The following is a 16611-nucleotide window of genomic DNA, read 5'->3' as shown; positions in this document are numbered from 1 at the left end:
AAAAACGGGTTTACATGACATTTTAGAAGTTGGTATAAATATTGGTATAAATCACAAAATGCAGTTTCAGAATGATATAAGTACACGAGTTTGATACATAACTCCATTCATAGTATCAATATCAACGTAATTACATGGTAATAAGATAGTTGAACTTGTTTCAGACAAGGAGGGTTGGGTCCCTTGTATTCCCATTATTGCATATACCTGAGTCTTGACATAAGATGTATTTCATTGTATTCACCTGTCCTCAAACAACCTATATATCTCCAATATGAAGTCTCTACCATGAAGTGACCACAAAAGAACTATGTAATGTCTTTATTAATTATGCAAATATTAGGTATTAATTAGAATAACGCACATTTTGGTATATGCACCTGGCCAAGGGATATCTTCACCTCCTACATGACTGTTTTTCTAGTATTTAGGAACTGATGCATTTACCCGTGTTTCTTAAGACTGGTACTTTACCAGTGTTTCTGTAGCATTTAGCAACAGCTATATCAACTTGCGCGTAGATAGTGTTTATAATGAGAAACTATTATTCACGTGTGTTTTTGTTAGTGCTTTGGAAATGTTTCCAGCACAAGAAAGAAAACACTGTGACAAATTGAAACCATATAGCTGACGTATTCCGTACCATAGACGGTGTTGATTTATACGCAGTAGCACTGTTTTTATGCCACCTCAGCTGCAAAAATTGTCTTTTTCATTTCAATGTCATGTTTGCACCGAACAATATAGTATCGACTTTCGAGGTATGACAGGCATCTTACGGTACGGTAATAAGGTGCCATAAGGTACCAGGTAACACACCATACACGTTACTCCCCAGGTGCAGTATAGTACCAGGTAGCGCACCTGTAATATGTAGTAACCAGCTGCTCTTGGGGGGGGGGGCGAAAACGCTAAAGGGGGGCGAAAACGCTAGTGATCTCGCCCCCCTAGTGATCGCCGGGGGGGCGAGATCGCTGTCACACCGGTACAGTACCGGTTAGCTGTAGGGCACCGCGATTCAGGTACAGATCTACTGGAACATTAATGTACCGTTATAGTACTGGATAGGGTACCACGATGATCATTTACTAGTAGGCACAGGTAGAAAATACCAGGACATCGATGCACTAGTACTGAACCGGTGAATATACTTACACTCATCTGTTGCAAGGACGTAAAAGACCTTGCTTGATGACTTATTTTGTTAATTTTATTCCACACACAAAGATTAAAGCACCCAAAGAAGATTGAAATATTGTATGGGCGCTTGAAGCAGCACTGTCGATCTTTGATTTGAGCATGGGTTTAGAAAAAATGGGTTCGCTGTATAAGATGCCTGAAGTGTAAAAGACATTCGAATAATTGTTTATTCGTGTTTCGTTCGCCATTGAAGACCACCTGTTATAAATGTACTTTGTCAAATTGTTAACTACATGTAAGGGTTAAAACCTGATGTTATGTGCACATTCAGACACGCAGCACTATGCATCAGCAGTGGGCTGCCAAGAGTAGATGATAAAAGTTATTAATAAGACACAATGGTAGTAAATGTACGTAAATGATCCACTCATATGCTGACATGACTGTGCACGCCTAACAACAGAACGCCATCCGGCCAAGCCGCCCCCCTCCCCAACTGCACGACTCCAGTGGCTCTGCTTGGACAGAACCTGCTGTCTCTGACCGAGGACACTCTACAAGAGCAGTGTCTACCGTCCTCTCAGCCGCCCAAACCGTCACCTCCCCCGAAAGGTATTCTTCAGTCTCCCGTTTAAAGTTTGACTGTTTACGTAAGGAGGTACATGACTCTAAGCACGCATGCGCTGGGTCAAAGGTGAAGGCTCCTAACTTAAAAAAACAGTTCTTGATACAAGACATAAAAAAATTGGAGGTTTGTCTCTGTGCCTTCAAACAAACGACGTCACTATTTCAAGAATATCTTCAATAAAAAGTTCTTGATTCATATCCAGACATGTTTTGTTTATGTCTAAGGGGCCTTCAACTTTGACATAGTATCCACAATGCATCACAGCGCATACGTATTTGGAACTATGACTCCTCTTGTTCTAATTAAGCACACACGAGAGAGCTTCCTTCGAATACAAGTAATCAGAAAACACGTTACAAACTGGATCTTATTGTTTTGGTAGGAAGTTACAAGATTACTACCTCTCAACTGAATGCATTTGCTAATGATAACGTACCATATACTTTCATTAAAAAGCAGAGTAATCGATTTACGTCGTAACTTAGATAATTACATGTATTGGGTATAGTTTTGTTCTTATGCCAACAACATGTTGAAGACTCAATCTCATACTAATCTGATATACTTTGTCATCGCATTCATTCGATACTTCATCACACAGAACCATTTGCCTAACTATGCGATATGCTGTGTAGAGGTTAACTTATGTGTTCTAAACCGTTCGCCGTAAATTAACTAACATGCTAAGACGCCTTTACCCCTGTAAGTTAACGTAGAGCATCCAAGAATGCTTCAAGCTTGCTCATGCAAATATGCACTTCAACCTTTATTTTCTTTCATGAAATTACATCCCTCCTATTCATTACTTATTAATTTATTATCTTTTATTTCTCATGTGAAGCAATCTTGACTGTAAGATATTGGAAATGCCCAAACAAACAAAAAGACGCTCATTGTCACATGTCAGGATTGCACGACAAATATTATTTACAGACGTGTGTTCCAGAAATAATTGGCCTTTGGTCATTATTCATGCTTATGTTTACTTCAATCCACTTGAATTTTCATTGATTTCTAACAAGTTAATAATTGTGTTTCGCAACCATACTGAAAAGGCTATGGGTCCATCTCGGTGTGCCTTACAGTACAGTCTCACACAGCTTGTAATGTCTATACAAAACTTGTGTAACGCCTAAAAGCGGTTTACCGGGTACCAGTTACAAGCGAAACAAACAAAGAAACAAGAAGAAACACACGGGGCTCAAGAACGTTGCGCCGATACAATCATGGAAGATTTATGCAAGAAATGGAAGCTCATTTTACGCGTTTGAACGAGCGTCTAATCTCTGAGCAACTGTCGTAAATTATTATGACTGTTTATGCCATGTGTATGCTTTGCTGTGAGGACTGAAAAAATAATTTGCACTCTTGACGGTTGGTTGAAAACCTAACAGCCCACTTGATACGTATGATGTTCATCTTGATAATGTTGAAGCACAAAGGAGTACACATCCTCCATTTTTTAACGTTAACTTAACCATCATGTTCTCATTCCACCAACAACACCCCTATAGAAAAATGGTCCACGTCATTCTGTTCACATCTGTCATGACTGTCTCCTTCCTCCTGGACGAGCTTATGTGCGAAGAAGGGATGCACTGGCAAGCAAATATCATAAATATACAATGCCACGGTTTTTCTTCTTTTCTTGAAATCTCCTTTTCCCCCATTTTCCTCCACTTCGCCTCCCCCGTTCCTGTGCCAGATATCATGAAGCAATTTCGCTGGACGCCAGGGGTCGCTGCTTCCATGCTGAATCACGAAGAAGTTACGCCACTGTTTAACATCGTCACCGTGCGAGATTGTGCGGTACTGTGCTGGAGCCGAGGCAAAAGCGAGTGCCTGTCCTTTGAGTTCATGCCCGTGATACAGAAGTGCGTGCTCAGGAGAGGGAATACCTACACCGTCGGCTTCCGCCTGCGAATTGAACCAGGAGTAGCCTTCTATGAATTACGAGAAGGTTGGTTTCTTATTACTTTTATTTCCAAATTTAAAACAGCTGCAACTATTTAGTTACCACGTGGCACGTAACATTTTGGTATGTGGGTGGTTGCCTGTCATCAGTTCGTTACGTCCTCTTCGAGTTTCCAGTGGTAGGTGATGTTTTAGCAATAGTGCTAATTGAAATACCGTATCAACTACTTCACATATGGATGGGGTTATCTGAGATGGTCTGCTCGTGGAATTAGCTTACATTTGTTTGAACATTTACCGGCGACTTCTTGTTACGAGATATTAATAGAAAGTTTTTCGAAGCAAACAGTCAGCTAATTCTGATACAACTGTCGCACGAGCATTCTTGGGACAGTCGTGTATGTGTTCTACGACTTTCAGCAGTTTTGTTTCCGATACTTTAATTCGATGTCTTACATTCTCGTCAGCTATTGGTTATGTCACAGCCTTCTTCAAAGTCACAGGACATCAAAATTGTTCGGTGACCATTTCTTCGTGAAGTAAAAGGTAAATCTTACTGAAATGAAAGCGTGTCGCATGCCTAAATGTTTAGCGTTGCGATGAGATGGAAAGGGTTTCTTGGCTAATATCATTTTCATGTTCTTTTCTTCCGACAGAACTGAAGCCACAGTTTAAGATCTACGGTCGTGCTTTTGGAAGAAGGCGGCCTGGAAGGAAGGGAAAGTCGAAGGAGAAGAAAGGCAAAAACAAAGAGAGGAAGCGGAAAAAGGGTGGAAGAGGGAGAAACAAGAAAAGAGACCGTAACGGAAAGAAGAAAGAAAAGAATGATCAAAAACGAGGAAAGAGAAACCGGAAGGAGAGGCGACGACGACGAAAAAACAAGGAAAAGGAAAAAGATTCCAATCTAGTTTGGATGAGAAAGCAGGGACCAGGGTCGCCATTACCTTCTGACCAATCAGACGACATGAAGATGATAACCATGGCAACAGATGTTGGAGCTGACGACGGCACCCTTTTGGCGGTTCCGACAAAGAGGGAAGAAAATGACGAACTTGGAAAGCAGAATCGAAGACGCAGAAAGGGAAAGAAGAAAGGGAATAGAAAGGGGAAAGCAAAAAAGAAAGAAAGACAACGAAAGATAGTGAAAGAAAGAAATAGGGAAAACGAAATTACTACAAATGATAGCGATTATCCTGTTGTTTTCAAGAATTAATGACAATTATCCTGTTGTTTTCAAGAATCAATGACGGCGTTTAATTTGTTTGAGTAGTTGTTATTATGGAGGGCTAAGTAATATAGCGGTCCTATAGTGCGTCTTTTAATATGTTTCAAGTAGCCTGGATACATATAAGTGCCTGAAAATTCAGTAGTTAGTTTCTATAAAGCAAAGCCTCTCCACATCCAACTGGATATAGCATTAACGAGTAAGAAGGAACGTCATCACGTCATTCCAACATACTTCTAGGGCTACACGAGTTCAGTCGCATAAGCGCCTTATCATAGTGTATAGATGCTTTTCATTGGTATCGTAATGGTTATTATAATCTGAAGTCCTGCCGAAAATGTTGACGGGTAACTGGAGGATTAAAGCAGCATTATGTTGACTTCCAACAGACGTACACTGTATGCAGTACGAGTAAATGACGTCAAATGAAAAGCCTGTATATGGTCTAAAAGATGATCAATGTAACTATATAAGAATCAATGCGCATCAATTTGATTTACTACGTGTTTTACAACGAAGTGTCCTCTCCCTTTTCGACAAGCCTAATGGACAGTGTACTACAGCTTCATTTGCTATAAAGGACGATACCATTTGTGGTAACCTACTGGGACGAAAACTCCGGGACTAAAACACTGGCACTCTAACCGTGGGATTAAAAGTTTGGGACTAAAACTATGGGACGAACATTTCGGGACTAAAGCTCTGGGACAACCTCCGGGACTAAAAAAAACTCTGGGACAACCCCGGGGACTAAAAAAAACTCTGGGACAACCTCCGGGACTAAAAAAACTCTGGGACAACCTCCGGGACAAAAAAAAAACTCTGGGACAACCTCCGGAACTAAAACTCTGGGACAGCCTCTGGGACTAAAACTCTGGGACAACCTCTGGGACAAGCTTCCGGCACTAAGAAAACTCTGGGACAACCTCCGGGACAACCTTCCGGTACTAAGGAAACTCTGGGACAACCTTCGGGACTAAGAAAACTCCGGGACAACCTTCGGGACTGAAAAAAACTCTGAGACAACCTCCGGGACTGAAAAAACTCTGGGACAACCTCCGGGATTAAAACTCTGGGACAACCTCCGGGACTAAACAAACTCTGGGACAACCTCCGGGACTAAACAAACTCTGGGACAACCTGCGGGACTAAAACTCTGGAACAACCTCCGGGACTAAAAAAAACTCCGGAACAGCCTCCGGGACTAAAACTGCGGGTCGAAAATCCCTGCACTCGAATCCAAGGTTCAGAGGCAGGATGACTAATCACTGAACCAAGACAAGCCACCATCTCAGTCATGTATGAATATGCAAATGCAGTTGGAACCATGAAAAGACTCATACGCGAACATTGGCCAGAACAATACATGTTACAAACTAAGGATAAAACATTTGTGACCTCTGCACTTAACAATATATCTATCATAAAGTTGTAGACTGGTATAACAGCAGAAGGTAATTAGTGTTACTAAGTAATGCACGTTGAAGAAAGCTCTGACATTACTAACCATGAATATACCTGAACATGCATGCTATGAACTGTGGACCTCCACAAAAAATGACTACAGTAGTATATTATACGTATGGTAAAATTAATGCTTATACTCCGAAGTGATTAATACTAGACTAAGTACTCTTAACTTGGTATCAAGCACAATATATATCTATATGTATATATATAGATCAACTTACCATATTGAAAACAACCTTGCCATCGAAGTGCAATTCTTGCTCTGTATCTCTAATACGTTAGGAATAAAGATTTTACAATATGCATCTACGTATTTGACTACTTTGTGAAGTGTCTACAGCTAATCTCGATTTTGATAGTATAGATTCCAACTTCTGCAATAGACGACTTTTATACGTTTTATTTGTTTACTACCATGAAAACGTAGTGTTTTAACCGCTGTACCGCAATGGGCATCTTAACGCTACACACGTGAAAATTGGTCAAAGGTATCAGAAAGGTCACAGAAATTTAAGGTGGCAGAAAATGTCGTAATTCACTCGCAACAAAATGTTTTCTTGTAGTATCGCAAACAACAGAAACAACAACAACAGCAAAGGTAGCTGAGACAACAACAACAGCACAAACAACAGCAGGACAAACAACAACAACAACGGTAGGTGAGACAACAACAGCACAAACAACAGCAGGACAAACAACAACAACACTAGCAACAACAGTACCGGCGATTCTATCTTCATCTGTTGTAATGACGACAACTTCGCCACGCCCCATCGTGCCAACTAGTCAGCCAACCAGAAACGCTCACTCACAGAAATCTGTCAAACCCACAGCTTCTCAGGCCAAAGGTAAGTAAGGTCTTAACCATTGAAATATGACTTCTCGTATGTTTGTGTGTCTGTGCACGTGTGTATGGCTGTATGATTCGATGCACTGTCTACCAACTTTAATATTGTAAATAGATATTTAAAGAATAATAGATGCATACTTACAACTCGTGACTGAGTCCCTGAATAGCATCATCATCTCCATGGCAAGGACGTCCGTCGTTCTAAGTACGCATGCGTGACGGAATGCATTGTGGGCAATATGCCAAAGGTGAAGGACTCTTACATTTAGGCATGTAAGAAATAATACATCTGGTATATCATTTGCACCCAGTAGGTACCCCATTTTTTTAGTAATGAGGCTAATTTACGTGCTCGAGGCACCTCCTCGAACACGGGAGACCCGTTTTACGTCCCTTTCGAAAGACGAATTCGTGAATTCTTGGTCGGGCTACAGCGTCCGGTCTTCCTTGGTGGTCTGCATGATTAATAACTGTGTTGGTTAACATGTTAGGGGCCTTCATCTAAGACATATTACCCACAATACACTCCTCTGTGCATTCTTACTTGGAGCCATAGACCTCCTAATATTAATGTGTAAGACGAATTATTTTTATTCATGCATTTTTTCCATAGAGAGCGCACGATGGGAGACGTGTGACAAGAGACCGTTAATCGTTGCCCTGGCAACAGTCAGCACGTTTGCGGCTGTCCTGGTTGTCGTGGTGATCGCTGGCTGTTGCTACATTGTCCGGCGTCATCATTCTGGTGAGGCAGAGCTGGAGAAAAATGGCTAGCTGGCAGTGGATTTTAAACTTATCAAAAACAGGTACATCTTATTTCATTGTAAAACACCCCATGATACGTCAATTACCCCAATCACAAAGGTCAGAACTCATGTGGGGCGACAGGCATTCTAGGTAATATGTCAAAGGTGAGGGCCCCGAAAAAGAAAACAGTCCTTGTCTCGACCATTGTTTCGATTTTGCATAACAGGTTTTATTTTATATTGGGGGGCCTTTACCTTTGACATATTACCTAGAGTTCCTGTCGCTGCACATGCGTTCTGATCTCTGTGAAAGGGCTTATGCAGCTAAGACGTTCAGGTTATGATATAAGCAATATAACGGTTACTCACTGGATAGGTGTATGAACGGCCAGACGTTTACTACCTTTCGGCAGCGACTGAGAAGTGAGAAGGATGTGTAGTCCAGGGATTGTGAAGTCCAACAGCTATTCAAACAAAAGCTAACAATTTATATCAGGGTTGTAGCCAGCCTGAAATCATTTTCAGTGCCCTTTGAATGGGAATCCTATCGAGCACCGAATGCATGGCGTGACATTGCGCGTCATTTCTGGGGGGTCTGGGTCCCAGAAAATTTTTAAATCAAGACCCTCTGAAACACTATTTCCTGCATTTTGAGGTGCAAATTTTGCTTGTAGACTAAGAAATTCAATGGCATCTGTTTTGGGGAAGAAGAACACATGGGTTTCAGTTTTTCTATATCTTTACATATCAATTTTGTCTGTCCCAGCGGACGGAATGGGGAAAACTTTTTTCAGTCCCCAGCTGCAAAATTCCTTCAAAGGACAGATGCTAGCTACAACCCTGATTTATATGCAAACTAGTGAGGACCAATGGACAAACAAAAGGTAGTGGATACCACCTGACACCTCTGACCTCTTACAAATTCATCCAGCTGTTTGAGTAATTGTCATGGAACCGTTAATAGTTTCATTTGGACTGTAAAAAGTAAATATGATGATGAATTTAAAGCTATTGTTGCACAATAAAGAGAGTTAATTTTCAAAAATTTTGGTAGCACTTTTCACAGGCTACCTCAGAGTACTCTTGGGAAAAGTGACTGACTCTAATTGGAGCGCCACCTTGCGATAGAAAGTAGATTCGACCACGGTTGCCGCGAGGAAGGCAGTTGAAGTTGTATCGAAACATTATATTGTCAAGTAATTCAACAGTCTTTTAGATGTACAATCAATGTACATTTTATCCAACATTGAAAGCACTATAACAAACAATGGGGGGGGGGGAGGATAATACGGCTGTACGTTAATAGAAATCATAACAATGAAATACCATTCAACTACGAATGTATGATCTATTGTTTATAAGGAAGATTACCGTACATTTTTACTCATGGATATAACCTTATGCTTATTTACTTCTATTGCAGTATGAGCCGCACGGTCCAAGCGTCAGAATCAAGTGTTTATGGCTGACTTGTTCATTCCATGCTGAAGTTTGTAACGTTCGTTATTAAACACAACTTCGAATTTTTGGTAGAAGGTCGAGGTAAGCAATTTGCTTGTGTTGAATAAAAATTACAAACTTCAACAAGGAACGTATGTGTATCTGTATCTGAATAGTTGGTATAACCACACTTCGGCGTAACACACCAGCGTAGCAGGCATGGCGCGGCAGCAACTGGTTATATTACACTGAACGACTAAGTAAATGTCACACCTAACTTTTGCACATCTACCTGCAAATGCTCTTTAAAACTATCCAGCGAAGATGTCCCTACTGCCTTTGGCGATAACAGTTTCTACTCTATGATAGTTCTGGAAAAAACAATTTATATCATAGATTGGTAAATCTGGTGGTACTTGAAGGCATGACTTTTTTTGAGCTGGTATTAGCAACGTATACTTATCAGTCGATACGACCACCAGTTTGTTGGTCATTTTGTATATCATGCAATGTCTGTGGACATTTTGCCTCTGTCTCCAAGTGCCATCCACTGGATTTTCATTTTGGTAAAACTAGCATCCCAGATCGTACCAACAAAGATGAGCTTTCATTCTAAACTCACTTCTTAACTATTTGCTGACTGACCATTTGATATTCTCCAGAGTCCACCATCATCTAGGATAACTATGAGCAATACCTTTATGTCGATCAGCTAGCGACTGATTTTATAGTAATCCGTCATGAGAATAAGTAAAGTAAGGTTTGGTCATGTTTGTTTATTGATGTACATGTATGTCCGTCATGATGGTATCAATGTAGCATGCATATTGTGAGAATAAGTGCCAATGCTTATGTTTGATAAGGGCGCGTTTTTATAATGGCACAATTTATTGTCACAATTGTCAAGAATGCTGTGTTTTCGGTGTTGTCTATGAACTTGTGTGTGAGAGGCTGTCGATGGATCTGTATCACAATTGAACGTAGGTAGGTTTTGGGGAAATGAAGGACAAGTTCGATCATGAGCCGATATCATGTGCTGTATTCCAAAAATCAGTTACTCAAGCAACTGGATAGGATTTTGGAAACGGTTAGGTTGACCGTATGTTTGGCATATTTTATGGTATCAGGACAGTTCGGCACATGGACACTTCGGCCCGGACATTTCGGCCCCAAGTCCAGGACACTTCGGCCCCAGACCGAGGGCACTTCGGCCCCGCTAGGTTAAATAGGATGTGATATAACCTCCTTGATATAATACACACGTTTGTTCCATGTGTCAGCCATAACCACTACCCTCCGTGCTTCAGTGCTGCGTTTGAGGGTTAATCGACTACTTCTGAGAATTGCATAAAATCGCCTGACAAATCAGCTTGATGTTAACTTTCCTCAAATATTAGATTCTTGCTTCATTGCGTAAAAATGCAATTACTACTTCCTTTATCACATCACATCACAATTCAATATGAACATAAGGAACAAGAGACTCAACGAAAGAGACTGAAGACATTATATTTGATGCTTGCGCTTTTATTCTAATGCCTAGAAGAACGTTAACTACGGTGCTCTTTTGTGACCAGGATTTGTACAGTATTTGTGTGGAAGAAAGTCAGTGTAAGGCTATGAAATTCCATTGGTTTAGGTGATGAAATACTATATTGTATGAACTTCTAAGATAGTTATCATGATATGATATGTGGGACATCATAGCAACTTTTGAAATTTAGTATTCAAATCCTGGTTATCCATGTCCGTTGGAATCATTCCTACCTTCGATAACTTTTCAGCACCGATATTTAAGAAATAAATGAAATACCTTTGAGAAAGATACGCTGATACCATTGAAATTCTATCGCAGTGTAGGAAATGACAAGCAACATGTCTATTCTCTCTAACCTCTCAAGATCGTAGCATATATTTGTTGATTGCACATCAGTGTATATAATGATCTGTATCAAATACATTCTTTGGGGGCCATTCTAGGAAGCCCTTTGTCTCAATGTCAAAGTATAACGCATTCCAGATGTTATCTACAGACTAACATGTTCAGTTCTTAGTTGGCGATCCTGCCCAAATCGCCGATCCTGCCCAAAATCCTGCTCTCTCCTCTTTGACTGACACTTTGCCACGTGATGTTATTGTGACAGAAGCCTTATACACACTTGTATCCCAGCCATTTTACAGTTGGTTTGCCATGTTCCTACAATTTGCGTTACCTGCTTGTTGTTTTTTTGTCCTTGATTATTTCACATTTCCAGTTATTTCTACATTGCTTAAATCCGGGTTACTTGTTTTATTTGTGTATCTTTTTTTCCAACAATGCAGAATGAAGCAAATATTTGCAATCGTCTACCGTATCTTTGAGTGATGCTCATATTCAATCGTCAGATGTTTTCAAGTTTACTACAACCATTTCTAAGTTGCTCTTCATCAGATGTTGACATGTTTTTTTATGCTTATGATTTATTTTTTTGCAACCTTCTGGTCTCATCATGATGTGTTCATCTCTTCAAAGTCAACCTTCACTCCTATGACTATAGGCAACTCATCCTAGGCAACTACAAAAAATAAATTGATAAAATTCAACATGCTGAGGACATTAAGTCTTTCAACCAAGCCATTCGGTACCTCGAGTGAGATTAGTTTTTTAAAGAAGAAGTTGGCGCGAACTGTGGTATGAGTAGACCAGGAAGGGAAGGTCTATATACCTTTTTAGAGAAATAATTGAGATTAAAATGATATAGGTATGAATTACTGAGTTAGGAAGAGAGTAATACATCAGTGTATGTGAAGTGAGGTTGCATCATAAAGATACAACATTTGATTTGATGGGGAGAAAAGAAACAGTTGAGGTTCAGTTTTGTAGATCTTAGCCAGCAATCCTGTCAAACAGCATGTTTTCCGATAATCGTTGTTGGTCCGCACGTGGTTTCGCCGTGGTCTTCTCTCGTTATATCAGTCCGATTAGGTTAATTCATGGTCGTAAAATCGTTATACCGGTCCGTTTTGTTCAAATCGTAGTCGTAGCTCGTTATACGGGTCCGTTTACGTTATGCGCGTATCGTCAGTCTTCATTTAGCCCAAGGGAACTTCATGCTCATCTTCATCCTCACAGTAGTGTTCTTCACAGACACATTCGGTGATGATGCGGTGACTGAAGTAGAAGGACTTGTCTTCACCAGTGGGACTGGAACTACTACAGTACATGGGGACATCCTCTTCCTCGAAAGTACTGGCAGTACAGCAGCGGCACAGGTCCCTCACCTTAGTAGCTGCAGAGAGACATCAAGTACCATCATCAATGGAATGAACTGAAAGAGCTTTATTGAACATTTATGCTCAAGGCAAGTTAATAGGCCCGAATGCAAAGCGAGCAGTTAATCAATTTGGCAAGTGTATAGGTAATGCAATGACAAACGGTTACCCCACCAACCTTCCCTCAACCAAGACGGGGGCCGACACCGACTTGTAAGCACCTTTGACCCTTTGCTAACATCACAATTGTGTGACATAGGCTCTGCGTCATTTCAACTTGATAAGGATAAGAGGACTGATCGAAAGCTTGTTGGTAAGCGCTTTTTTTGTAAGGAGATAGAGTTTAAAGTTGTAATATAATGTTGACTACCGTCACAGATGAACTTACATTCAAAGACAAACGGTAAGGTATCAATTGACAAAGGTACATGTAAGTACAGGGCAAACCTACTTGGCGCACGTTCGCAGATGAATGGGAAGGACCAGAGGCAGTCCCTAGAAACGAAAACGCCAGCAGGCGTGACCGCTGCGCAGATATCTCCATCGATTGCTTCGGTGATGGACGCCCAGTTCCTGTATTTGGGGAAAAATATTGAGTTTCTATCAGGAGCACGCGATCTGGAAACTGAAAGAATCAAATCAAAGTGGCCGAATGGTGATGGTAAAGATACAACTGTAATCCCATTACCGTTTTAGGCCGAAAGGGCAGTAGGTTAGTAGGTAAAAGAACAGTAGGTAAAAGAAGGGCAGTAGGTAAAAGAACGTGCAAACATTGCACGTCAAACATGGTGGAAGACGAAACACATTTTATGTCAAACTGCTCTTTCTAATATGATCACGAAAGAAAAGAGCTGTTTGAAGAGGCCACCAAATTCCATCCAAACTTCTTAACATTCACCGACAAAAAGAAAACAATTCTCCTTCTTACCCCACACATAATAGAAAAGGTGGGATCTTTCGTCTTTCACTGTCTTTGAAAAAGGAGTCGAACCCAATAACCCAGGATCTAGAGTTAGCTTTTACTAGTTTTAGACTAGAGTAGACACCTTTCATATTGTTTTTACTTTGTCTGAATCTCTTATGTTACCTGCAGTTAGCCCACGGGCAAGAATTTGCAATAAACTTTATTATTAAAATTGCATCTTAGTTCTTGCTATGGCTGTTGCTTTGTTACCTCAATGAATAAAAGAAAGTACTGTTTTGGGTTTGCCCTTATTCTGTGCTTCTGTATTTTTGTATTCAGCTTACTAAGAACCTCCGTGTGGACTGGGATGATATTTGAGATGTAGGTAGGTGTTGAGAAGACGAAAATCAAGGTCCATCTTAGGTCCCCCTGGTGGGTGGCCTTGGAACTGCAGCAGCTTTTGTTCTATTTGTTCCAGCTGAGGCCAAACTCATACTAAACAAGTTATCTGTCACCAAACAATCAAGACCATAGCATGTCCATGTCAAAATATACACAATATGGAAGTTCTGCTGCAGTACCATGGTCACATACTAGGGGTCCAAAATTGACCTTGACCGTTGTCTTTCCAATACCTACCTACATATTATATATCATTGCAATCCATCAGGAGGTTCTTGAGCTATGATGTCTACAAAAATCCGGAAACACACACACACACACACACACACACACACACACACACACACACACACACAACACACATCCAAAACAATATCTCCATTTTCATGGAGATACTGTAAATGCATTTAAGTTTGCGGGGATTTAATTTCGCGGTAGCGGGAAAGTGGACTTTTCGCGGTGGTTTTAATTTCGCGGTAGCACCATGCACTGTAGTCTCTTACTGTTATGGAAAATGTTCGCGGTGGTTTTAAATTCGCGGTGAAGCGGCGAAAAACGCGAACATTAATCCACCGCGAACATTTCTGCATTTACAGTAAAACTGAAACCTAATTCCTTACGTGTTAGGTTCAGCTTCCATTCCATCAGTCCATGTCCATACTCCTGTGTCCGGGTCAATCGCCAAGCCCACCCAGAGATCTTGTGTGCCTGTATAATTTGCCAACAGCTGCAGCAGGTATGCCTGTCCAAGACAAGAAAATGTGTGAGTGTTATTGTTATTGGGTGAGCTGAATTACGAGGAGCTTACAATACACCTTTCTCACTCGGCGGCCATGATAGATCGAAGACGAGGTCAATGGGGCAAACAGACAAAACTTAATTCTAAAATCAGCTTCCATTTAGTTTTCACCCTAACCACACAAATTTTCACAATATAAGATCAAATAATAAATATTATAACCGAAAGATATAGCAATTTAGAGCACCGTAGACTGATCCCATGGTCTCTTAAGAGATGCAAAATAAAAACATAATAATGCAAATATTTGACGGACATGCAGCCATTCTCTCATTGGTCTATTTCCAAATTGCCAGGCTATCTTTGGTTGAACTGCTAATTATGATGGACAGTCTTTTGTGCGGTGGGTCATTAAACATGGTCGAATTGTGTCCCTCCTCAAACATCTAGGTACTCATTTTAACCTGAGTGAAGTGAGGAAAGTTGAGTAAAGTACATTTCCCAAGGGCAAAACATCGAGAAAAATCAGTGGTTTCGAACCCATTCCCTCTGGCGTTTAAATAGCAGAAGTAACCTGAGGTAGATAGTATTTTCCTTATGACGTTAAGAACATTAAACAAAAGGCCAAGACGAAACTCCGAGGCTTGTGAGAATGACATGTTGGCTGTTAGTCTTTCTGCTCAGCAAGCTGAGCATCTATCAGTGGGCTTTGAGAGCACTTAATTTACAACTGCTTCATAAAATGAACCAAGGAAAAGAAAACTTCAATTGTTCAATTGCTGACTATAATTGTCTTGTAGTGAACATTCTACAGCTTGAAATTTGGTCAGACTCTCTTGTTTCTTAACCCCGCTCCATGTAGATACAAGCTGTACTACAAATGTTGGCTGGATCATAGGAGGTAGGCCAAAGAATTTTCCTTGAATCGCCCATGCTGAGCTGAACGGGTTGGTGGTCCGAGATTGACCTTAATGCAGTACTTGGGAACACCCGAATGAGAGCCGCAGCAGGTTGCCATGCACAACCGCACTCCTTTTGAACAAAGAGTCTGCCAATTTTGTACCTCAAACATGATAGAAGATGAAGTGCACTTCACTGTTGATTGCGACATGTATGTCAATGGTAGAAATACTCTATTAAGTTACATGGAAAGTAGAATTCCCTCATTTTAGACACATGAGTAGCACTGACAAGTTTATATTTCTCATGCGTTTTGACAAACCGACCATAGCTAAACCCATACAGTCCTACATTTTCACAATTACCAAGAAGCGAGAGGAAGCCGAACTCTTGTGTTAGATTAGATTTGTGATACTTTTAAATGTATATATAACTTATACATGTTTTTACTTGTTGTGACCTGTACTTAGCTCGGTTGGACAAAACTGTGCAACAAAAGTCTTCATTCATTATCTGGTGGCTCGGTCCTTTGCTGAACAACAATTCCATGGCCTACTACGCATGGTTGGATGCGGATAGCCCTACTACATTGCGACGATGAGAGTTCGAATCAAAGCATACTCTCAAAATCACTTCCAGTCAAGACGACGATTCCGCTCTGCTTTTCTACATTCCCTTCACATAAAATTGTTGCACAGATGCATTCAAAGCTCCCAATATTTTAATGCCATTTTACAATAGATTGTCAATCTCTTTCAAAGTTGTTATGGTTTCGAAGCCCTACCTCCTTGTCTGCAGTCCAAAAGCTTGCAAGCCGTCCGTCTAACTCTGCGCATTTGTCCGCTGCACCTTGGTAATCACGTTCTTCGTGTATGATCTTGTAGCAGCTGATACCGTCATCTGAGTGCCAGTCAGGCGGGCAATGTGGTGGTGATGCTGTAACCAGAAAGAGGTACAGAATTAACCACTTAAATGAGTACCTAGCTTCGGCTAGGGACGTC

General features: G+C 40.8%; 2 protein-coding genes across 2 annotated transcripts in view; one reads left to right on the top strand and one right to left on the bottom strand.

Moving 5' to 3' along the window:
• LOC118405015 overlaps window positions 1–5774 on the top strand; it is a 10083-nt gene extending 4309 nt beyond the window's left edge. The window contains exons 7-9 of the mRNA XM_035804415.1: window positions 1604–1752; window positions 3474–3728; window positions 4339–5774. Of these exons, the coding sequence (XP_035660308.1) occupies window positions 1604–1752; window positions 3474–3728; window positions 4339–4895 (961 nt within the window). The 3' untranslated portion in view covers window positions 4896–5774. The remainder of the gene's footprint in view (window positions 1–1603; window positions 1753–3473; window positions 3729–4338) is intronic.
• Window positions 5775–10906: 5132 nt separating this feature from the next.
• The window catches only part of LOC118405014 (mucin-5AC-like), an 89714-nt gene continuing 84009 nt past the window's right edge, over window positions 10907–16611 (bottom strand). Inside the window, exons 64-67 of the mRNA XM_035804414.1 lie at window positions 16395–16546; window positions 14592–14713; window positions 13117–13238; window positions 10907–12682 (exon numbers count right to left, since the gene is read on the bottom strand). Coding sequence (XP_035660307.1) covers window positions 12486–12682; window positions 13117–13238; window positions 14592–14713; window positions 16395–16546 — 593 coding nt within the window. The 3' untranslated portion in view covers window positions 10907–12485. The remainder of the gene's footprint in view (window positions 12683–13116; window positions 13239–14591; window positions 14714–16394; window positions 16547–16611) is intronic.

The sequence above is a fragment of the Branchiostoma floridae genome, chromosome 17 (genome assembly GCF_000003815.2).
Source record: "Branchiostoma floridae strain S238N-H82 chromosome 17, Bfl_VNyyK, whole genome shotgun sequence".
Lineage (NCBI taxonomy): Eukaryota > Metazoa > Chordata > Leptocardii > Amphioxiformes > Branchiostomatidae > Branchiostoma > Branchiostoma floridae.
Note: the sequence above shows the minus strand (reverse complement) of the source record. Positions and strands in the feature narration are given on the sequence as shown.